General features: G+C 45.2%; 1 protein-coding gene across 34 annotated transcripts in view; it reads left to right on the top strand.

Annotated features, from left to right (window-relative positions):
• Positions 1-24,692, top strand: part of KCNMA1 (potassium calcium-activated channel subfamily M alpha 1) — a 733,580-nt gene that overhangs the window by 362,886 nt on the left and 346,002 nt on the right. For all 34 annotated transcript variants that reach the window (XM_043596657.1, XM_043596656.1, XM_043596650.1 and 31 more), the window contains exon 3: positions 7,740-7,801. In XM_043596657.1, the coding sequence (XP_043452592.1) occupies positions 7,740-7,801 (62 nt within the window). The remainder of the gene's footprint in view (positions 1-7,739; positions 7,802-24,692) is intronic.

Genomic DNA, 24,692 nt, shown 5'->3' with positions numbered 1-24,692 from the left:
CCAGCTTTCTTTTGCTTTCAGTAGACCTGTTCCCCAAACTTATTCTCCAGTCTTTTCTCCAAATACACATTTATTTGACAAATATTGATTGAGACACTTTGCCAGCTTCTGGGAGTTTAATGATGAATAAAAATGGACACGTACCCTGTCTTCATAGAACTTGCAGTCCAGCAGAGGAGAGAGAAATTGATCAAATGATTGCACACAAAAAATGTAAAATGGTTGCTGTGCTAAGTGCTACAAAGTACCCACTGTGCTTATGGGGGACCTTCTTGCATTAAGTGACAAGAAAGTGGCAGCAGAACTGAGATCTGGAGGATGAAAAGTATATGACCTGAGGTAAGACTTCCAGGAAGAAGAAAATGCTTGTGCAAAGGCCCTGTGGTAGTTGGGAGTAGGGAGGCACACATGGTGAATAAGAAGAACTAAAATTTCTGTTAATTGGAATTTATAGCAGAGGAAAGAGGCCAGAGTTTTCAGAGTCTTTTAAGCTGTGTTAGAGATTTTCTTTTTCTTCATACTAAAAGCCATGGAAGTCATTTGAAGCAATATAAGGGAGGAGGGCCCTCTCTAATTTTTTTATCTTGTGTCCTAAAAATCCAGTCCATTCTATGGTGAGTATGGTTTTAAATATTGTATTTTTGGATTTAAAAATGCCCCCAAAGGCATCGACATTTTCACTAGGCTTCCTAACATTTGAATAAAACACAGTTTTCTCTTATCCGGAAGTCCTATATGTATTTTATAATTCTAAATACTGACTACTGAAAGCACTTCTTTCTTCTTCCTTTCTTTCATCTTGAATACATCTGTACTTAAACTGTTGTTTGGAGTCTTGGCTTTCAGTGAATCAATTTACCGCATTTTTTGGTAAGCACTTCATAAGTCAAAAGTATTGTGCCAGAATGTTATTTTGGAAACTTAGGGGACCTTTGGATGTTTAAACGACACTGTCAAAATATTGGTTTTATATTTTACAAATCTTTTGTTATTTAGGATAACAAAAATATCTTGAGAGATTACATCTCTCAAGATTACATCTTCTCTTGAGAGTGATTTAAGGGTGAGGCAAACATTACTGACCAGATTGCAAAGAAAAAAAAAAATATCCTTCTTTTTTTTCCCTTAAGAAAACACTGATACTCAGAGTGTGAGTTTCTCTGGGCAAAACCTACAGAAACATAGGCTTTTCGAAGAATCATAGGGGCAGGAGGAGAGGAGACTGGGTGAGACCACCCCTCAATTCCGTGTAGCAATAGCAGAAAGAAGCACAGAGCCAGGAGAGAGCTAGTCCGCGGCCCCTCCAGATTTTGTTGTAGTTTTGTGGGATGGCAGGCTGCACGATTGATTGATTGTGCTACTGGAAACACAAAACTATGAATCCAAGTGTCCATGGTATTCCTACTTGTGATTATCTGAAAGAAACATGCCCTCTGACACGGATTAGTGACACACATAATGGCCATCAGGCTGAATTACAGTTATGCACGAATGGCATCCCACTGACTTCAAAGAGCTCTGCCTTTTCAAGCCAAACCTTTTTTAGTTCTTTTGCTGTGTGCCATGACCTGGCAAGGTCCTGATCTGATAATCACCTGTTCCAATTCCCCATTTCACAGATTGGGAAGCTGAGTCCTGGAGATGTTCTGTGATGTGCTCAAGAGCATACTGCTCTCTAAAAACAAAAAAATTAAAAAAAAAAAAAAGGGCGCCTGGGTGGCTCAGTCGGTTGAGCGTCCAACTTCGGCTCAGGTCACGATCTCGCAGTCCGTGAGTTCGAGCCCTGTGTCGGGCTCTGGGCTGATGGCTCAGAGCCTGGAGCCTGCTTCCGATTCTGTGTCTCCCTCTTCCTCTGACCCTCCCCTGTTCATGGTCTCTCTCTCTCTGTCTCAAAAATGAATAAACGTTAAAAAAAAAAAAAGAGCATACCGCTCTCTGCAGCGGAGTCAGGATTCAAATCCAGGCAGGCCTCCTGATGGGAGGTCTGCGCCCTCTGTGCCACGAGTCTGTCTGCCAGTGCACCTGGCACCTGTCCTTCACGGCAACAGACAGGTGGAGCCAGGGTGTTGGGCATTTCTTTTCTTCTCCTTTGGTTTTCCATTCTCCTCTTCCCCTTCCACTTTGGGCATTTGTGATGGTGGTTCTGTTCCTTCTGCGTCCTCTCCTTCCTTGGACATCCCAGAAGTGTTGGTTTATATGTGTGGCATTTAGCAAAGCCACGGGGGACTCCTGAGTAATTTAAACTTCTGGATTCCTTGCTTGTTGAGAGCAAAGACCAGGCCTGACTTTGCTCTTTAAGTTTCCTATTTCCCTCTCTCTCCCTCCGGGCTTTGCACATAGGAGTCCAGTAAATGTTTGTCGGAGTTGTTAAATTCACCAGACCAAACATTCTAATTTGGATGCTGGAATGATGTGATCACTCATCAACAAAACGTCCCCACGTTGTTTTGCCTTGGGAATTCTTGGGTCTATTGTTTTTATATAGTGAATTTTATTGTATATAAATGGTACCTCAATAAAAAAAAAAAGTGATGTGCCCTAGGGATTCTGTGTAGAAAATGGTCCATTTTCGGAGGGGCGGCTGCTGCCAGTAGCTGGCGACAGCCCCAGTCAAACATGCAGAATCATTAATTAGGGTCATTTGTTCGGCTGTGAGCTGAGCAGAATGTATAAAACCTGCCCAGGAGAGAATTGATTCATCCCCCTCTCTGTACTTTTCGGAGTACTTCTAACACGATCCTCAAAGCCTGCAGGCCTCATACATATGTTCTAATGGGCTAATTGTTAAGGCGACATTTGTAAATTAATCCCTGACTTGAGCTAAGTGGTTTCCCCTAATGGCTTTAATTCAGTGACTCCCATTCTTGGCCATACATCAGATTCACTGGAGGAGCTTGTGAAAAATAGAGGTGCCCGGCTTCCCCCTCCCCCGAGCTCGCTGTTCTCTGGTTCCAGGGCAGGACGGGGGCATCTGTTTTTTTTTGTTTTGTTTTGTTTTCTTTTTTTTAGAAAAGCTGCTCAAGTGTTAGGATTGTGGTGGTAGCCACCTTTATGAGCCTCTCCTCCAGTGTCTGGAGGCCCTCGCAGACTTGCGTCGACCGGAAGCACTTGGGTCCAACTCAATGACTTGGGACCAGTTTCCAGAACAGGCAACGTGCCTAAGAGCCCCCCTTCCTGATTCGTTCACTCTGTGTCCACCACACTGGGACTGTCCTTTCCTTGACGAGCTCCAGTGACCTGAGGGGAGCTATTCTGTGCGTTGCTATCCTGTTTCCCGTTTTTTGAACTTTTGAGACATTTGGAAGATCTTCGGGGCCTGCTGCAATGTCCATCATGAAAATACCTGTGAATACCCCCTCTCTGTTCTCCATTTATCATCACGTTCCTGGTGCCAGCCAGGTGTTAAGGACAGACTTATTTCTTTTACATTTTCTGCCTCTGTGTCTCTGTGTGTCCGTGTTCCTGGCATTCTCCTGTGCAAACACATGTCATGTTTGATCTTGAAGTTTTGAAAAGCAATGATGCAAGGGCACCATTGTTTCAATTATATTTGTCAAATCGCTTTTGTTTTTAGGTATCTGGCACTCTGTAACTATCACAACGTACTTTGTATCAGCACACAACATGTGGGTATTTTCAGTAAACCTAAAAATACGGCAGTTAGCACCATCCCCGGTAGCCAAGGTGATTTGGTGAACCCGGCCTAGGAAAGCTAGAAAGCCTCTGGGAAAGGTCAGCACGCAATGTGCCCTGAGAGGGAATGCTCATACGTCCCACATGTCACACTGTGCTTACAAGATCTTGTTTGCGACAGTGCTTTGTAAAGTGCTTGCTTGTTATAATGTGTCTTCTGTGACCCAGCTGCTGGAGGGCTAGTGTTTTTCTGTCTTAGGAATTATGCTTTTCTTGGCCTCTTCTTACCATGTCCCTTGGGCTTCAATGTCCCTTATTCCTGGGACCATCGAAGCACATGGAAGGACTCCCAGTGGCCTTCCCCCTTACTGAAGGGATATTAGAGTAGCTGTTACGTGTAGGAAGAAGGAGCATTTTGAGGACAAAAAGCGTATTGAGACAAGAGCCCCTGTTGTTCTGCCTGTCCCTAGCTTCTTCTCCCATTTATATCTCCACCCAGTCAATACCTTATTGCATATTGACCATACCTATGCCATACAGTTGAGCACTGATTGCATAATAGCATAGCATTCATCTATGTAAGGATCACTCTACAGAAGAGTGTATTTCATGACTGTAAGTGGACTTCTTTCATTTTTCCTAGGGCCTTAGGAGATGTGACATAAATACTTAAGATAATTATTTGGGGGTACTCTATAACATAACCGTCATAGCATTTAGGCAAAAAAAAAATCTAACCATTTTGTGTAGTTGGATTGAATTTTTTCATATTTAAGCAGAGTTCTCAGACAATGGGGGATTTGTCAGAGAGGGAGAGGTAAGAGATGGAGAGAACAAGAGAGAACTAGTCCTTGGCCAAGGCCCTCTAGAAGACAAGTCCTTGTTGAATCCTTATTTTCATGGCCTAATTCAAAGGGTTGATTCCTTTTCTGCAGCACCTGGATCCAGGGTGACAATGTAATCAAGCCTGACATGATAAAGAGCCATGTGGCAAGTTTCAAAATCACATGCACAGCTGCCTTAATACTGAGAAGCAGGTACCCCCCGCCCTCCACCATTGATCATTTTATTCCTGGAGGCAGGTGGGTGGAAGAGTTTGGACACCCTGAACCTCCTCATGAGAAAGCCTTCCGGCGGAACATGTGGACCCGAGAATAGGTGCACCCAACAGCTTCAGTTCTTGGGAGCTTTGGAGGTCATTTTCCTCCTGGATTTCTTCCCTCCCTTGCCCTCTCAGAGAGATGCCGCTATTTGAGTTTGCATCGTGAGAAGATAGCAGGAGTCCTCTCCTCCTGTCACTGGCCGATTTGCTTAAATAAGCTGCACATTATTCCCTGTCACAGAGGCCGAGCGAAGGCAGCTGGGACAAATTACTGTCAGCTACTTCGTCTGGCCCCCCAATGCTGGGAAACCCTCGCCATTGCTGGAGAGCTTAGAGTTTGAGCTCATTTCATAATGATGTAGATGCCATTTTCAAGGACTTCCATCCTTTTTCCTCTCCTCTCCCCTCTGTCCCTGCCCTCCCCTCACTGGCCTGGATAGCCAGCTCTGACCAAAGCTCAGCATTCACACACACACACACACACACACACACACACACACACACACCAGCTGACAGAGATTACTCTTGGGTCAGCTGTTTATGAATGAAGAAGAGGTCCTTTTCCTGTGTCCTGGCCACGCCCCTTCTCTTTGCAGCATTTTGAGAATGAGGTCGGGGCGGGGATCTAACTGCTTATGTCTCAGAAATAGCAACACAGATAAAAATTAATCTTAAGCTATTTGTTTTGCTGCCTCATTCGGATAATGGAAGGAAAAGCTGAGGCCTGTTTATGCTTTTGTTTGTTTGTTTTTGTGCATAACTTTGCAACGAATGAATGAGTGAGTGTGTGTGAGGGGAGAGCCTGGGGTGAGCCTGTCAGGGGGATTAGCACCCGGTGGAAGATACTTGCTAGCAGACTGCATGCAGGGTTTCCTTGCATTCAGCTGCAGCGTGGTTTAGTTTTTGAGACAAAATGGAAGAATAAAATAAGCCCCAGTGGTGTACTGTTTTACCACTTCCTTTTGTAAAGATAATCTGTCAGGTGCTATGAGGCTGTGTCTTCCTTCCACAGTGTCCGGCAGTTTGTAACTGTCAGTGTTTACTGTGTGGTCCGCTCTCTGTCCCAGGAGCTCTGTGGGGTTCTGCAATGTTTTGAATGAATACCGTATGCAGATTTCACTTCCTATTGGCCACTTCGGTGCACACACACAGTACAGCATGATCCTCTCTCTCTCTCTCTTTCTCTCTCTCTCTCTCTCTCTCTCTCACACACACACACACACACACACACACGCACACACACACACAGCTCGACCATGCCCAGCCATTACATAAACTGAGATTCATCTCTATTCACCAGCCAATGCCACAGTGATGTCAATATGTAGATACTATGAGGAGGCTGACGCTTCTCTCTGTCTATAGACCCTTTAGAATATTAGCATGTCTGAAGGTATTTGTTGAGCCCTGGCACTGTGTGTGGTCGTGGTGTTTACTTTTGTTTTCATTCTTAATTATTGGCTCTCCATGTCTTTATTTTTGAGACCATTAAGTTGCCCTCCCGGTCTCCTCTGTCAGACTAAATATACTAGGATGTGGAGTGGGGACACAAGTGTTGGTATCGGCCTCCGCTGCTACATGTGCATTGGATGGACTTCAGTGTGACAGGTATCCTTTGAAGGAGATGCCAAACTGTCTTTCAAATCAGTGGTGATTAATTTTGAGTGAAGAGTGTAAAGATGAACAAGGATTCTTGTGTAGCTGGCCTAATGTATTACCTAATTTGGCTTCCTGCACTTGAACTATTTCCAGAACACTGAGAAGTATTGTAACCACACACAAACCCACACACACACGCATACACACACACATGCACAAATGTATGTACACACATTTGTACAAGCAGAAAATTTATGTTTTTCAAATTGATGTTTCTGGTATGGGGACAGGAAGTAAATCAGGGGTTGTATAGGGCTGGGGGTAGGAACGAGGATTAACTGTTCATGGGCGTGAGGGCTCTTACCGGGATGATGAAAATGTTCTGGTACTAGAAGATCATAGTGATGGCTGTACCACTTGGTCAATTTACTTGAAGTCATCGATTGAATTGTACACTTACGATGGGCGAATTTTATGGTATGTAAGTTATATCTTGGCAGAGCTGCGAAAAATGGATATTCCCATATCTGAGTTCCTCCGGGCCCAGATTACACATAAGATGACCAATTGTATCACCCGGAATTTTTTTTTAAATTTTTTTTTCTTTTAAAAAAATTTTTTTTTCAATGTTTATTTATTTTTGGGACAGAGAGAGACAGAGCATGAACAGGGGAGGGGCAGAGAGAGAGGGAGACACAGAATCGGAAACAGGCTCCAGGCTCTGAGCCATCAGCCCAGAGCCCGACGCGGGGCTCGAACTCACGGACTGCGAGATCGTGACCTGGCTGAAGTCGGACGCTTAACCGACTGCGCCACCCAGGCGCCCCTTTAATTTTTTTTTCAACGTTTATTTATTTTTGGGACAGAGAGAGACAGAGCATGAATGGGGGAGGGGCAGAGAGAGAGGGAGACACAGAATCGGAAACAGGCTCCAGGCTCTGAGCCATCAGCCCAGAGCCTGACGCGGGGCTTGAACTCACGAACCGCGAGATCGTGACCTGGCTGAAGTCGGACGCTTAACCGACTGCGCCACCCAGGCGCCCCTCACCCGGAATTTTTATTCACTCTTCCCATTGGAGTGTGCTGACTTCATTGCAGAGAACCGGGACCCTGTGCTAATAGGGCTAGATGAGACCCAAAGCCATAGATATAAAAGTCTACCCTGACCCCTGTTGGCCAGCAGTGAGGTTGCTGCCTGCTGTAAGGTGCGGAGTCAGCATCAGGGTATCCTGGGGAGTGGGGTGGGGCAGAGTGGGCGGCAGCTCGAGGGGCTGAGATTCCCAAGCGGGGCCCCAGAGAGCAGTTGGAACCCTGCTTCCCAGCTGCTGCCGCACCTGTGTCAAAAAAACCCCGAAGCTTCCCAGTGTCGGCTCTTAAGTGATGGCATTTTCCTCTTCTTTTGCAGGTTGTCTTAGTCTTTGCTCTCAGCATTGGTGCACTTGTAATATACTTCATAGATTCGTCAAAGTGAGTATTCAAATACATTGTCTTGCCCTCTTTCCTAAAAACAATCATGAGCCTCTACATTGATCAGTTTATTGACTTTAACACCAAAATTTGCAAGAGTCTTTTGAGTGTGGAAGGCTTTCAGAGGACGGCAGGGCTACTCTGTGCTGGTTTTCTGAATGGGAAAACAAGTTCTCACAAGGAAGGTTACTTTGATTCTGCTGGCCTGAGAGTGGGGGAGAGGTATGTGAGGGTGTTATTTTTGTTTGCTGGGTATTATTTATTTTGAAATAGCTGTTTCCCATCGAAGTATTTGCACTGAAGATGTCAAGAGGTTAAGAGGGCTTTGGTGTGAATGTCCAACCACTGGGAGGGCTACAGGTATCCAGCCAGTGAGGGTCTGAACTATTCTTGCCATGGTGGTAAGGTCTTCTTCTCATTAGGGTTTCTGATGCTTTAACCTTATTGGAGGTTAGATTAGGAAGCACGGCTCTATCCTTTGCAGCTACCAAGCAGAATATTCAGCAGAAGCATTGCTCGCTGGTGCTTCTTCACTTGTGAAGGTCACAGATGGGACGGAGGAGTTCGTGATGACTCCCAGAGGTGGAGACCCATGGCCATCTAGGATTTCCTAGAGTGGACATTTGTGCAGACCCCTAAGGTGCCAGTTGAGCGAACTGGTGCTCTAGGGTGACCCTGAGGTGGGGTGTTGCGACGTTGTAAAGGCTTCATAGGAGGCAGGAGAGGTCACTGAGCAGAGCTGCTAGGTGGCAGCCAGCTCTGCTCTGGTTCCTGCAGGTGTCACCCTGGCGGGTGGTGGGGGAGGAAGGGGGTCATTTATTCCAACTATTCTATTGCGAGTTTGAGGCTGACAGCATCTGGGAAACTGGAGCTGAGCTGGTCTGACACGCCTTTTTGTGGCGACATGTACTTGAAAACTGGGCAGTGGACTTGAGCTCTTTTCCTACATAGTCTACTGTGAGAGTGTTTTCAACTCTTTGAACTCCATCCCTGGTATGGCCGTCTGCTAGAGTTTGATTCCAGGAAACCTGCTTTGTGTCCTTGTTGGAGCAGACCCTGGGGTGCCTGAATTCTGAGCCTAGTGCTCTTTTCCTGTGGCTCAGGATGGTAGCAATGTCATGCACGCCTGAATTCTGAATTTCTCAGAGGCATCTGGTCACCAGCCAAAGGATTTTGTGCAATTGGGTGCTGATGTGCAATTGGGTACTGAGGCCAAGATGCCATGTCAGGGAAAATAAAGAAAACGTCCCCTTTAATCACTTGTCTCTGGGCGTCAGCCAAGTCTGAGAGTATCAGAGGTCCTTCTGCCCATTGCCACATATGAGGCTGGACTGCCTTCACCTGTCTCAGGTGGAGGAGGGTCCTTTAAAAGTCCTCCAGGAGACAAGATTCCACACACTCCCTCCATCAGCTCTTCCTGGCCAAGAAAGAGAAGAGCTTTTTAAGTCTGGAAAATTCCAGTTGGTATGTCATTGAAGGTAAGCCTCTTTTAAGTATCTATTCTTCATAATTCTGGACCATATTTGAATTGAACCAAAGATCTCCTAAAGCCCTGGTCTTATTTCTCCATTCCCTTTCAGGAGTGAGGAGTGTTCTTACATGTCAGGGGATGCATAGCCTGTCAGCTTCCATGGCAGGCTCAGGAAATGGGTTTGGGCATGCATTTGTGTGCCCCAGACAGAGCAAACCCTTACATGAAGGTGAGTGTGGTGATCAGTTAGGAGAGATGCCTCGACACCTTCTTTCCCTTACCCACCCTTTTTGCTCCTCTGTATTTCTAAGAAATAAAATACTCTTGTTAGATGGATTTGACTTGTGTCCTTTTTTACAGTGTTTATTAAGAGGCAATCTTTCATCCTGGTGTTCTTGGCTCCATGTGAGAGGATGGAGAGGAATGAAATTCTCTAAGACAAAAGAGCCTCTTCCCTGGATACCCTGCACCATCTCAGCACCCTAGATTCAGTTATGATTTTGCTAAGCCTTGGGAAATCCAGCGTTGGGAGCCCTCTCTGGTTCTGGTTTCTTTTATGGACTTGCAAAGAGTCTATTCCATAGATGGACAGGCGACTCTGTTCTCCACTTTTTTTCAGCAAAAATGCCAAAAATCTTAGAACCAAGCTTGCCTCCACTCTCCCTGGAGACTGTCCTAGCTCAGTCCTTCTTTGTCCCTCAAACCCACACATGGTTGGGCAAAGCGAGACTTGGTTTATTTATGTAGGCCCTTCCATTTCTCATTTGCATTACTACCTTTGGTTCTAAAGCCATCTCCCAAGGTTCTGTACCGTGGGTGACCTGATCGGCACAGCCAATACCAAGGAGGCTTCCATCTTCCTGGGGAAAGACCAGCAGAGCATGTGCATATCAAGCAAGGGGAAGAAGTAAGGTTGAGTCTGTAGAGTAACCTTTATGGCAAGTCCACAGATTCCCAGGAATAAACAAAGAACCTGTTAGACATTGTAATCAAGCACAGTAAACAAGAGAAAATGAAGTTCTGTCCACACATACGATGCAAATGGAAAATGTGTAAGAAAGCAGGATGTAAATTCCCCAAATCCATCTATTCATTCAAGATTCTCATCGGTTGTACACACTGGTGGTTTGGCTGGCCATTTGGGCATCTTGGAATGAGAGCTTTAGACTTCTCTTGGAAGTTATACTATATCATCACCCAGTACTGGGAAAAAAACACCTAGTATTCTTCCAATGAATTTTAGTTAACATTTATGCCCTTTGAATAAATCAATCTGTAGGCTTTCCCTTGCATGAGCCTAATTGGGCAGACATTGTCGTGAAGTGGCTTGTCTCAGTGAATTTTGATCAGAGCTGGCCTCCCTCACAATGGTGGGGGATACTCCAGCAGCACAAGCTCAAGATGTGAGGCTCTCTGCACCCAGCCCCTTGCAGAGTGGGAGGAATGCAGATCAATATATGAGGTAAGCTCCTGGGTCTGCCCTGCTGGCTCAGTGTCAGGCAGGCCCGTCCAGGCTGTGCGAATGGGCAACAGGTGGGGAAGGCAGTTCAGATAAATGTCGCGAAGGGTGGTTGTCTGATCTTTTTAACCTTTCAAAGCTGAGTTTAGTATCAAGGCAGTGGGTAAGTCATTTCCAAACACAGCCTCTCCTATGCATCTTTCCTTTTCCATTGTTAGGCCAAGATTGATCCCCAAGCAGCTCTTTTTCATTCAAGGGTTTGAGGAGCCCTTCTTTGGGTCTTAGTTTTCCTAGAGTGATCGCCGCAGAAGAATCACTCGTGCAGCCTCAAGTGATTGCTGTCTAGCTAAGACAGATTGTGCTCAGAGCTCCTGGAGTTGAAAGCCAAAGAGGGACATTAAACTGTGTTAAAATTATGCTTCATCATCCCAGCAGTAGACTCTCTAGAAACACCCAAGCAGAAGGAGTTGTTCTACCAAGTCTTTGGATAGGCACAAGTGCCGATTCCTTGCAGACACAGAGGAGCACTAAGTCCTCCAAAGACAGTCATCCCGTCCCTCAAAAGGTATTAAATTAGCCACATGAGGCAGACATTGTTCAAAAGAACTCCATTTTTTTTCATCCCTTTGAAAGATGTTCTGCCCAATTTAAGGCATCTGCCACTCCAGCTCCTAATTCTGATGTCTCTTGATGTCTATTCCAAGCCATTCCTCCCACACACTCTGATACTCTGTGAAGCAAAGATTTTTAAAAAATTGTACAACCAAGTCAAAAGTGCCCCAGACACCCTGTGGGTGATAATGTCACCATTGCTGGTTCCATCCCTGTCTATTTTCTGTCTTTGACATAGGAACAGTAATTCTTCTCTAACAGATAAGAAAAAAAAAAAAAGACCCAACGATGTCAGTGTGAGGGCAGGATTCATGGATTGCATAATGCAGCAGTTCCTGCTGCTTCTAGAATTTCAAGAGAAAGTTGGAAGAGACAGAGGCTCCAGGCCCTGGGTATTTGCATTTTTTTCCAGGGGCATTCTTGGAAAGGATGACTCACCTGTGGGGAGATATTTATTCCTTTGATTCATGTTTAAACTCAGCTGCTTCTTATGCTACAGTTCTGTGGGTGATGAATATTTAATACTGCGTATACTGAAAATGAAGGTCAAGTTCTGCTTACTGGTGACTTCAGTGCAGGCTCATGTCTCTGCAAGGCAAGCTACCTGCTGTTACCAGAGTAAAGCTGAAAGGTTATACATTGTTAAAATTTTCCTTAATGACTTTATCTGCTCCAAAATTGCTGGCACACAGTGGGGACACCCGCTGATTTCACCAGCCTTTGCTCTTGGCTTCTCATACCAGCAGTGAAGCTTTGGGGATATGGACATTAGCAAGGAGGAGGGAAGAGTGGTGCAAAATTTGGAGAGCATTTAATCCAAGGGCTGGATTCCAGGATAATGGTGGTATTATGATGTGGAAATGGCCTTCCCCTGGTCTTTAACATTCATTTAACAATTTATGTTTGTATTCATGGATTCATTCATCTTGTATTCATTCACTCATCTGGGACCTCTTCGGTGTGATAACGTGGAAGATTTTTTACACTGTAAAATTGCTTAGGGTTAGGTATGGTTCAGGAAGGTTATCTTGAAGACTGCAGTAGAAATAGACCAGACTGTTTCCATAGTTTCTGAAAAGAAAACTGGTACCCTTTATATGATGGGGATACCCACAGCCTTCGCAGAACTGGCCAATCACGAGCTATTTTTCCTGCTGAGTGTTCACACAAGCCAGACCTCTCGTCCCTCAGCCTAGAAGTTCTCTTGAACAAGGGAGAGACAGGCAGGTGGCCAGGAGAACTAACATTCCCTGATCATAGACTTGTGTGAGGTATAGTGTCAAGCGCATTACAATACACACCACATGGGACCTCACTAGATTCCCCCAACAACCTGATTGGGTGGTCTTATCACCTTTCCCACTGTACAGGTGAGGAGGCTGAAGATGCAACATTGGTCCCAAACCATGTTGCTCATGAGTCGGAGCCAGGATTTGAACCCAGCCTTATCTAAAGGCATCTCTCTCCCAAGTATCTAGAAGTGAAATTCCAGGTTGTAGAAGTGACCAAATGGGTTAAGTGACATGTCACCAGAATGAGATATGGCTTAGCCTCCTTAGCCAGCTCCTCTGTCCTGTTTTCTCTTTTGTTCTCCATCTTCCCATTTCCTACCTTTGGGGCCAGGCCTGCAAGTCAGCAGGGGCCCTATCACAGCTTCCTTCCTAGGACATGAGAGACATGGTACATGTCTGTGGGACATGTGCTGTTTGATGTCTGGTTATGTCTTGATTCATTTTCTCCTACATTATAGCTTAATAAGACTCCCTTCTCTTTTATCTCAACGGACGGGCAGCATTTGGTGATGGAAGAGGGTCATGTTTGCAAGGAACAAGGGAAGTTGATTGTTTCTCAATGGCTTCTCCCAGTTAAGGGATTCATTCCCAGTAGAAAGACCCTTTCCCCACCCCACCCCCCCATCCCCTTGCTTACCTCCCCCTCTGCGCCTATCATTTGGCACACTAGAGTAGATAATGAGAGAAGCCCTGCTTCTCCATTAGACAGATTCTTTTATCTCTTATCTCTTTAGAAAGTTGTACAATTTAGTTAATTTGTTATAATTTTGCATGATGTGCTAGAAAGTTAGGATTACCGGTGGACTTTAGGAGAATTTGGTCCACGAGAGGTTTCTGTGGAGGTCTTTGTAACAATGTAAGATATCCCGATCGCCTCCTCTAGTCTTGTTCTTGCTGGCCATGAGCACAGGTGCCGACCCAGTGCTTCACACGTGGCAGCTTTGTAGCAGGTGCCTGGCAGAGCTGTGAGGACAACATCACCACCTCCATGGAAGCTCATCGTAGACTGTGAAGTACCATGAAGTACTATGGAGTACCTGAATGCGCCCCCTGCCTCACAGCAAGAGCTGGGTGACCCATGGTATAGGGAAGGAAGCTCATCACCTTCCCTTGTGCTCAGCTCTATGGAACGTGGCCTTTCTAGCTGGCGTTCTGAGAAATTCACTGCCGTTCCCCGCCTTGATGCCCTTTTTGAGGAGTCACGGTATGCATTTAGCCTTTGTTGAAGAAGTCAACACAAATCACTGTCTGTGCAAAGCATCCTCCTATTCTTTTTTTTTTCCTTTTTACATACTCCCCCCAATTTTCTCTGTCCCTCACTGACATTTTTATTGCCAGGCTTTGGTCTGGAAAATTATGGGTAGGGAAAGTTCAAGGGCAGGATGTTCAGAACAGCACTGCACATCTGTGAAGGGGAGCACAACAGGAGCGCCTGCAGCTGTTGAAAGAATGGAATGTCAGATGGTGGAGGAGCTGGGCCCACTGAGGGGTGGGGGAGGGGGGTGCCTTCAGGGCAAAGAGTCTGTAAATAACTCCCAATGAGAAGTCCTTGTCCCCTTTCAGGATTTAACCTTTAATGGCAACACTCAATTCTCCTATGTGGGAACAACCCTAACTCAACTGTGCTACTTGGTCTAGCTTTCTGAAATGCCATTTTTTCATCAGGTGGCGCATAAACCTGGCAGAGAAGACAGGTGGAGGAGGTGCCCACAGGGTAACCTTCCCCCTTCCATCTGGGCGAGGCGGTCTTGGCTTCCTCACTTATTTCTCATTGTGCAGGTGATGCCTAGGTACCACACGTGACAGCAGCTGGAAGCATCAGGATGAGCTGCTCATCTTTGGCATTTCCTTGGGAAAAATCAGGGACTGTGTTAGGAGTGGGAGGGAAGAGACAGCTAGACCTACTTCCGGGTTTGCGGCAAGGGACAACTGGAGAGAATAAAATGTTAGAACTTGGAGAGATTTCAGAGTCCACTTGGTGCCACTGTTCCCTGTGCCTCAGCATTCTCCCCTGCCTGATGAGGGTTAAGTGACCTTCTCAAGAACACCCAACTTGCCAGGGGCTGAATTGAAGACAGAGCAATCAATGCTCCCCAGTCCAGGGCCCTTTCTCCTTGATCTCTTGGGTTCTTTCTACCACATACAAAATCAACAAAGATGTGATGGCAAATATTATCCATTGAAGAGCAAAGCAAATAGTGGTTTTTATGCCCATTTTGGAGTTTTAGTCTATCATCATGGGGGCAACTTTAGGGTCATGGATAAGAACAAAGATAATGCCAGATAGATGCTTGGGATTCCTTTATTTCATCCCCCTTGGCAGGGAGGCCCTGAATTCCTTGATTTTATGATCCTTTTTTTTTTTCTTTTCCTTTTTTTTCTGTACTATTTCAGAAGGGGAGTAAGAGTTCAACTGTGTTGTGGAAGGTGAACAAGGCCGAATGCTTTGGTTTGGCCTGTTTGGAATTTGTTATGCATGACCTTTGAGGACACGTTGCCCAATGGCTCATTTGTTTCCCTGTGAAAACCCTATCCGACAACTATGTCTATAAATCCACATTTACTTTCCTCTCCAAAAATTATAATGAATTATTTCTTCTTTCCTCACCACTCTCCAGAATTTCAAAAGAAAACTTTAGATTCTCTGACGCATTGAAAAGAATGCTTATTTCAGGGAAAATAAAGAAAATGCATTCCCGTGGAGGTTCAGTTAATGTGTATGTCTTCTGCAATTAGCGTGTGTTTATGTTGCACGAGGGCCGGATCTTCTCCCTGTTGCACAGCAATGGTCTTCTACCTGATGTCCCAGGCAGACATGCATGCAAAACTCTCAAGGGATTGGGGTAGGAGCCAGCTGGAGAGAAGGTTAGCACTCAGGGCGGTATAATCCAAACAGAAGGGCAGGGCTTGTGCTTAACACAACCCGGATTGTGCTGAGTTTGGTGGAGACGGTTACAGCTTTATGATGGGTTTTATGGGCTTCAGATGAGGATGGAGATGTGACCTCTGTCTTTGCTTTTTGTGCCCCCCTGTCCTTCTTCCTGACAGCCTGACAAATTGTAGCTTTGGGGAGACCCTGGTCAGTGATGAGTCATTTGTGTTTTAAAAATAGAACTTCTTACAGCAAGGATGCCCTTGGGACTTTTTTTTTTTTTCAACGTTTATTTATTTTTGGGACAGAGAGAGACAGAGCATGAACGGGGGAGGGGCAGAGAGAGAGGGAGACACAGAATCGGAAACAGGCTCTAGGCTCTGAGCCATCAGCCCAGAGCCCGACGCAGGGCTCGAACTCACGGACCGCGAGATCGTGACCTGGCTGAAGTCGGACACTTAACCGACTGCGCCACCCAGGCGCCCCTACTCCTTCGGACTTTTTAATGCACTTGTGACTACTCATAGAATTTGGGAGTGTGTGTGTGTAGGGGACAATCCCTGTCCCACCTCTAGATTGATGGGAAAGTATAGCATGGGAGGACTGGCCACCAATCTTACCATAACAACAGAGATGAAGCTGAGAGCCATGCACCCATGACCTTAAAGGTATCAGTCAGGTAAGAGATCCCTGTTAAGTACTGACTGTGTGTAAGACATTTGCAAGGTATGGAAGGTTTACAATACTATGTGTAAGACTCAATCTTTTTCATTAAGACTTTAAAGTTATAGATATTTTTACAAGGGTCAGGAAGTCTAGCCATCATATGGGAAATAGACGGAAAATGAACATAAACATAGGAAAAAGAAAAAGATACAGGAAAATGGAGGCAATAAAACAAGGTACCAAGGAAGATTTCAGTATATCATCAGTCTCTAATATAAGCATTGCTAAGGATAAGGGCTGAAGTTAGAAAAGCCAAGCAGACAGCTGGATCTTGGGAGTGTTGGCAGTCTGGGGAGGTTTTGAGTTGAGGAGAGAGAAAACTCAGTCTCCCATTAATTCTAAGAATCCACAAGAGGGGACTCCCATTCTGGCCTGTGCTGTGTCCTCTGGCTTTTATTTTCAGTACGTGCTGAGTCCAGCGAAGCCCCGCCTTGAAATGAGCCGCCGAGATAAAGGACTGAGATTGCTCCAGAGGTGGCCTAACAGAACCAGAAAAGCAAACTCTCCCTGTTGGCGGTAATGCCTGTTCTACACTTGCACACGACAAAAATCTTTGGAGACTTCTCTTTGGAAAATTCCAGAAGTGGCTGACCGAAAGGCATCCACTCCATCTTTCTGAGGCCAAAGTCAGGGTGTAACGTGCCTTTCCGAGGCCTAGTTTATGAACTTGCCACATGCGGAACGTCCCGCGATATGGTGGGGAGGAAAGTTATGGCTAAGGGAGGCAGTGCTCTACTGACAAAGCGGTCCCCACACGTTCCAGGATGTTTGTCTGGAGACCATGGTTTGCCTGTAGGGACACACGATGATTTTTGTGGGTATAGGTCCTTATGCCTTTTTGGGTCCCTTTCCCTGTACAGAATATTAAAAGTCACATTTTGCGACTACATTCACATAAAGATAAATATAATCCAGGCTGGATTCATTTTTACGTGTTCGTTATTATTATATTTACATTTTTTCTTCTGATTTTAAAGAAATGAAAAGTAAGACATTTTTGCAGGTCGCTAGAAGTCTGGTGGGCCATAGACACAGTGTCTGCTGTTCCTGATGGAAAGCTGGCTCTGTTTCCTCCCTTCCTGTCAGCCCCATCCATCTGGAAATTTTCACAGATAAGAAAACATGCCCAGAGACAGAAGCCTAATATCCCATTCCTCCCAGCATCATCTAATTGTTTCTGATGAGGGTATTTAAAAAACAAAACAAAACAAAAAAACCAAAACAACAACAAAAAAAACACATTCCATTTCAAACCATGTGTTTTGACTTGGCTTTGGGAAATGAGAACTTCAACAGCCCAGCCTTAAAAAGAGTGGCACCTATAGATAAGTCCAATTTTGTCAGAAAACCTAATAATCTTCTGATGAGTTTTAGAGAGAAACGTGTGCTTTGTCTGTCCTTATATCTGAAAAGAAGCCTCGCCAGTTTAGGAGATCTGCTCACTAGGAGCACCATAGTGAAAGATAACATTCCCTACAGCAAGGTCTGCAGCAGACGGGGTACAAGGCTCTAGTAGACTGGGGGCGGTCGGCCAGATGTTAGGAAGGAGGGCTGGAGGTCTGGTGAGGACTGAGCTGAGCTGAGAGCTCAAGCCCTCCTGAAGTGACTGTCCAGCTCCAGCTGCTCATCCCCAGGCAGAGTGCAGGCGCATGTGGCCAGATCTTCCTGTGTTTCAGAGAGAGGAGAGGCAAACCAGGCTTGATGTTGAATCTCCAGGTTTAAAATACTGCCCACGGCTCCAGATCTTTTAAAGCAGTCTGCAGGCCAAACAAAACACTTCTGCAGGCCAGATTTGGGCCTCCCGTTTTCAGTCTTTATTCTAAACTGTCTCTCTTTCTGGTCTTGAATTAGCTCTGCTCTCTGAGTGCCAGAAAAATCTTCTTAACTCTTGATTTTCCGTCTCCCAGAAAGGGCCCCTTCACTCTCCAAAGTGACGAGACCCTGGTCTTCAGGTTCTCTGTCTTGTTTCCCATCTAACACACTTGCAAATGCTGCTTTAGGTAAGTTTCCACTTTTCTCTAGGCATATACTGTATGTCACAGTAATAAATTACCCGTAACTTACTGTAAATCCCTAAAGCTACATATCAAAAACTCTACGTCATCCCTGAAAATAACGTCGTTAGGACCTCATAAACATACGCTCTGTTTGTTTAAGAACTGCTAGAGCTTTTTAAACATGGTTGCTAAGTCACAAGAGTGTATTTTCCAGGACATAAATGGAAGTGAACACAACCCCCTTAAATTGTCAGATTCTTTATAAGAAAAGAGGCCCAAGTCTGTCTGTTCTGCTGGTGTATTAACTTGACCAAAACCGAGTTGATTATACTGAGCATGTGTGTTGATCATTGTTGGGATCTATCCTCTCACTTGTCTAAATGGACACATTATGGGGCTCCTGAGTGGCTCAGTCGGTTAAGCGTCCGACTTCAGCTCACATCACGATCTCGCGGTCTGTGAGTTCGAGCCCCGCGTCGGGCTCTGGGCTGCTGGCTCAGAGCCTGGAGCCTGCTTCCGATTCTGTGTCTCCCTCTCTCTCTGCCCCTCCTCCATTCACGCTCTGTCTCTCTCTGTCTCAAAAATAAATAAAACGTTAAAAAAATGTTTAAAAAAATAAAAAAAAATAAATGGACACATTATATGAAACTTGGTTTAATTTCTAGCATATGTGGGTATAAAAGCATGGGTTAACATAGATAAATCTTGGCTGTATTTTTTATCAACTTTAAAGTTTGCAATTTGCTGAGCATTCAGTTCAACACTTAGTGATGAAATTCTTATGCGATGGCCCCTTTAAAAACAAAATCCGAAGCATCTCTGGACCTTTCTTCCTAGATATGGTCCCAAGTCTCAGCTATATCTTCATCCCCTCATCTTTCACTTTTTACATGGAACCTTGGCAGTTAATGTTAAGGTAGTGCTATGAGGCTGTCCTTGAATATAGGGGGCTCAAATATTTTCAGAGCTATGAAAAAGATGGCCGTTCTATTTGATAACCCTGATTCCAGTAGAGCTGCTTCATCAGTCTGGTTTCCAAATGGAAAATACCACCTTTCACTTATCATGATACTCTCAGGAAGAAAATGGAGGTACGACTGTAGGGCCTACCAGTTAGATGTTGGAATCTACTATAAGGCACTTGTCCTTCTTAAAGATATTCGATCCATGTTCCTATTTATGCCCAGGCAGAGAGCCCCCATCTCTTCCTTTGAGAACTGGTATTTTCACCTTTCTCTCTCTACCTCCCCCTACCTCCCACCCGGAAATGAACCTATGGCCCAGTTTGAGATACAATTGATCTTGATGTCTTAGAGGGAACTGCAGGGACTGTATGTAGAGAAAGATGAAGGACAAGGGTGCCATTGGATGACTCTGCCTGGCATATGCTTTTCCTCTAGCATCAGGAAGAAGGGTGGGGAGTGCATGAAGGATTTTTCCCTCTTCATAATAACATGAACAGGAATGATAAGACAAGGTCTATAAAGAGCAGCAGTAATAATTGAGATGTGCTCCAGGCAGCCATGCAGTCTGTCAGTGCCTTGGAGCACAATCTGTTATCAAGTACTTAGTGAGGCTGGGGAGTAGACAAGGATGGAGCATTTGGTGGCTGTGTGTCTGTGTGCACTCATATGCATATGCTCAGAGGAGGCATGCATGAGTAAGAGCTGGTACCTAGAGCAAGTAAAATTATGGAAGGCAGTGTGCATGATTACTATGTGCAGTGGTGGTGGTTCTCCTGTGGGTCAGGCACCCCTTTGGGAATTTGATGAACGCTATGGGAATTTTGCTTGCCAGGGACCCTAAAGTTGGTCCATGTACCCCAAGTTAAGGATTCCCGCTCTGTAGGGTGGGTTCATCTGCCCACACATGGTTGTTTCTTCTGCCATGAAGATCACGTGACAGACAGAGGGCAGTCCTCATACCCAAGGGCTAAGCAGAGATTGACTGACAACCCTCCCCTCCTGGCATATAAAACACATCCAAGGGCAAGTCTCTCTGTAGTGTGTTTTCTCATCTCAAGCAGTCATACATACCCCTTTCCCCCCACTGCATTTGAAATCTTGAAAATGGAGGGGCAGTGCTAACAAAACCAGGGAAAGGAGGCCCCTACCCAGGAAGTACGTAAGGTGAGATGGGTCTACAGGGCAGAACTAAACACTCTTTCTTTTCTGCTTCTCTTATACACTGTCGGTTAGCACCTATATTTAGAGGGAAATCTTCTCCCTGGGTTGCAATCCAGGGATACAAACCATCTCCAGCCAAGAGCATTTCATCTGAGACACAGCTCTGGCGCACCAGAACCTGGGCATCTGTGGGGTGCCCAAACAGACGCAAGCAGCTGCCACTTCTCCAGAAGGCTGAGTCTTTCACCTATGGCTGCAGAGTCTCTGGGGAACCTCTGTGGGCTCATCTGACCAGTTTTCAGACCAGTTTGACAGAAAACTGAAGAGCAGCTTCCCAGAGAAGCCCCATCTCTCCTGAATTCCCTGCTTCCTTCGGATTTCTTCCTGCTTGCACCTGTCTCCAACCCAGCCAACTGAGACAGTTTAATTGGTGCAAGGTGGGGGAAGCAGTCAGGGGTGACTGACGTTCCGGAAGAAGGAGACTCCCCTGAGATGAGTGAGGGGAACCGTGACAGACAGGCCTGGCAGTGCTGTGTAGGGACAGGAGGTCAGTGACCCTTGCTTGGAAAGAGTGCTGGCTGGCGGAAACGTTTGCCAGCTTCTTCCACCCTGAGTTGCTTGGCCAGTTTTATGCATTCGTGTGTGTTGTTGCTGCCTTGTCCATGGAGGGCAAAGAGGTCTCTGGGGGGCTCTGGCCCAGCATGAGAATGGGTAGAAGGGAATGGGCAGCACCACCCAATAGTTAGCAGCAGGGTTTGGACTCAGGCCCTCCTGGGCTTATCCTGCTCTACACTCCGTAGTCCTTGTATTTGGGTGAGCTAGTTAACCTTTCCAGGCTGTAAGGTCTTTTGTGTGGAGTGGGGTGAAAATGGTGATGAGGGACAGCGATAATACCTACCTTGTGGCCGTGTGTACAAGGCATCGGATCATGCCTGTAAAAGCTCTTAGTAAAGTGCCCAGCATGAACGTGGCCCCCCAAATTTATTTATTTATTTTTTATTTTTTTAATATATGAAGTTTATTGTCAAATTGGTTTCCATACAACACCCAGTGCTCATCCCAAAAGGTGCCCTCCTCAATACCCATCACCCACCCTCCCCTCCCTCCCACCCCCCATCAACCCTCAGTTTGTTCTCAGTTTTTAAGAGTCTCTTATGCTTTGGCTCTCTCCCACTCAAACCTCTTTTTTTTTTTTTTCCTTCCCCTCCCCCATGGGTTTCTGTTAAGTTTCTCAGGATCCACATAAGAGTGAAACCATATGGTATCTGTCTTTCTCTGTATGGCTTATTTCACTTAGCATCACACTCTCCAGTTCCATCCATGTTGCTACAAAGGGCCATATTTCATTCTTTCTCATTGCCACGTAGTACTCCATTGTGTATATAAACCACAATTTCTTTATCCATTCATCAGTTGATGGACATTTAGGCTCTTTCCATAATTTGGCTATTGTTGAGAGTGCTGCTATAAACATTGGGGTACAAGTGCCCCTATGCATCAGTACTCCTGTATCCCTTGGGTAAATTCCTAGCAGTGCTATTGCTGGGTCATAGGGTAGATCTATTTTTAATTTTTTGAGGAACCTCCACACTGTTTTCCAGAGTGGCTGCACCAATTTGCATTCCCGTGGCCCCCCAAATTTAGATATTTCTGTTGTCCTTTTGAAGTTTGTTTTGAATCAGGTCTTTAGAGGGACAACATGTGAACACATTCAAATTAGGAAACAAAACAAGAAGTTGCAAAGCAGGGATATGGTTAATTATCGAGGTGGTGCAAACTACAACCCTCAACTCATTAATGGTTTGGGAAGGCAATAGAGTGGGTCACAATAAGCACTTTTAAAAGATGAGATTGAATAGCCTTTGGTGAAAATACTGCTCCGGAAGGCCACTGTGATTTGATGAAAATTTGTCTTGGTTATGTACGTAGAGCTGTGTGTACTATGTAAATGTATGTCTGTACTGGCTTGTGATGTAAAATCTGTATCTTACTATGTATGGATTTTGTGAAAAAGTAGTCTGAGCAATGATAGCTCTGAGTCCAGAAGAGAGCATGTTCTCTGAGCTGCAGTAATTTAGGGCACCAGGGAGGTGGGGTCCAGGCATGGATGGAATTTAGATAGTATGGAAGGAGGGGATAGGGTGAACAGTCCACAAGATCACCCTTACTTCCCACACCAGCCCCAAGCTCAAAGAGCTCCCCAAATTACCCCCAGCTTTGATAATTCACTAGAAGGACAAAACGATTCATCAAAAGCTGTTAGGTTCAAAGACAGTTTCCTTCAGGGAAAAAATACAGATTAAACTCAGACAAGGAAAGAGGCACAGAGTACCATGAAAGTACCAAACATGGAACTTCCATTGTTCTCTCCCTGGGGAGTCACGGGCAGTGTTACTTTTCCAGCATTCATATCTGACAATACACAAAGAATATTGCCAGTGGGGGAAGCTCACCAAGGTAGATGTTCAGAGTGTCTTGGGGGCTCCAACACACAAACTTGAGTGACTGTCCATATGGCTGACCTCCCAGTCTCCAGCCTTTTTGGAAGCTGCAAATACCACATGACCCCGAGCCCCCGCTATACATCACAATGTGAGACTTTCTGGTGTGGTTAGCCACTCCTCTCCATCTTGCCAATCTCGTTGTTACTCTCTGGGCTGACACAAGACACTCCGGCAAAGACTTTTAATTGGGCATGGCCCCCCAAAGGCTTAGAGATTGCCTCCCAAAAGCTGAGGGCCAAGGCCAGCCTTCTTTCTGGGCAAGGTTAACATCTTTATACCAGAGTCAGTGAGGGAACTAGGCTGGCTGGAGGAGGGGTCTCTCCTGGAAAGAACTGGGGGTGGGTCCTTTGATCACATGCATGAATAGCAGGGGAGAGGGAAATGCTAATTCACAAAGTCTAGTGTTTACAGGGTCTGTTAATGTCAGTAAATTACTGTTGAGTACAACAGGATTTATCTATCCCCATGTACATCTAAGCTGAATAGCTTAACAGGTGAGCCTGCTGTTGTTAAGGTAAAGCTGGGCACAGGGGACAGGAAAGGGGCCGCCTGGATGCATGCTCCCCATTGGAGTGAGTTGCCCTGTGCACAGTGGGCTTTTGGTTCAACCCCATTGCTGCCATTTCTAGGTGACCAGGACTCTTCTTGTGCCCTGTTCCTTTGCAAACCCAACGGATGGGCCTCCAGGTGCCCTCGACAGCTTTGGTAAGGAGAACATCTGCCCCCTGCTCCAGTTTAACTTCCCCACAGTAAGGCTTGATGAAGTCAAAACCAGAAAATGCCGAGGCCTCAAGCTGGGGATAAAATGCAGATCCAGCATGCCATCAGGCCATGCTGCCCCCTTGCCACCTGACAAATGAAACCATGTCCAGCCAGGGACAGTTTGTAATTGTGCAATCAAATTAACTTGGATTTCAGCTTAATGAAGTGCTTAATGTCCTGAATGAGGCCGAATCCTAATATTTAGAGAAGCAAGCTAGACCCTAGGAAAGGAAAGAACAGACTTTGGTGGATAGCTGCTAGTATTAATTGTACTTGCAAAGTTATCCTTTTCAGAAATTCATCCTTTTATGTGAGGCAATCTGTTAGCACCCAGTTCTGCTATAGTTTTGCTAAGGGGTTTCCCTGCTATGGCTTATAAACAGGACAGTGGAAAGAACGCTTTACTGGAAATCTCTGCTGAACTCTATGTCCCAGGGCATATTTCTTCACAGGATCTCAGCTTTCTCAATTTAACAATAAGAAAAATCTTTCTCTTTTTTCTCTGAAATTCCGCCCCCTCCCCCGCCTCTTTTTTTTTTTCTTTCCTAGAATTGTTTTGTTGCAGTTAAAAACTGAGGCAAGTAGACCTGGTTATAAGTGCTGATGCTGTCGCTTACTAGCTGTGTGCCCTTGGCAAGAAATTATCCTCTCTGAGACTTAATATCCACAACTGTAAATATGGATCATAATGATTTCTGCTCCTTGGTACTGAGAACCGTAAATGAATACTCCACATAACCGTAAATGAATACTTCACATACTCCACATAAAGTATAGGGCATAGACTGTATTGCCATTTATTAAATCTGATGGTATGAATATGAAATTATTTTTGGTGTGAATTGTACATCACTAACTTGGTACCAGTAGTTTTCATTTTTATTAAGCTGATGGTTTAGCTCCTGTTTAGAAAAATGACTGATGATTTAGTAATTAGCTTAATAAATATTTATTGAATGGTAGTTATGTGCCAGGCACTATTTTTAAGCACCAGGCACTTACCAATTGTAGTGTCAGAGGAAGACTGATAATAAACACATCAACAAATGAATAAATAAGATAATTTCAGT

This window comes from Prionailurus bengalensis, chromosome D2 (genome assembly GCF_016509475.1).
Source record: "Prionailurus bengalensis isolate Pbe53 chromosome D2, Fcat_Pben_1.1_paternal_pri, whole genome shotgun sequence".
NCBI classification, from domain to species: domain Eukaryota; kingdom Metazoa; phylum Chordata; class Mammalia; order Carnivora; family Felidae; genus Prionailurus; species Prionailurus bengalensis.
This window is presented reverse-complemented; position numbering and strand designations above follow the sequence as displayed.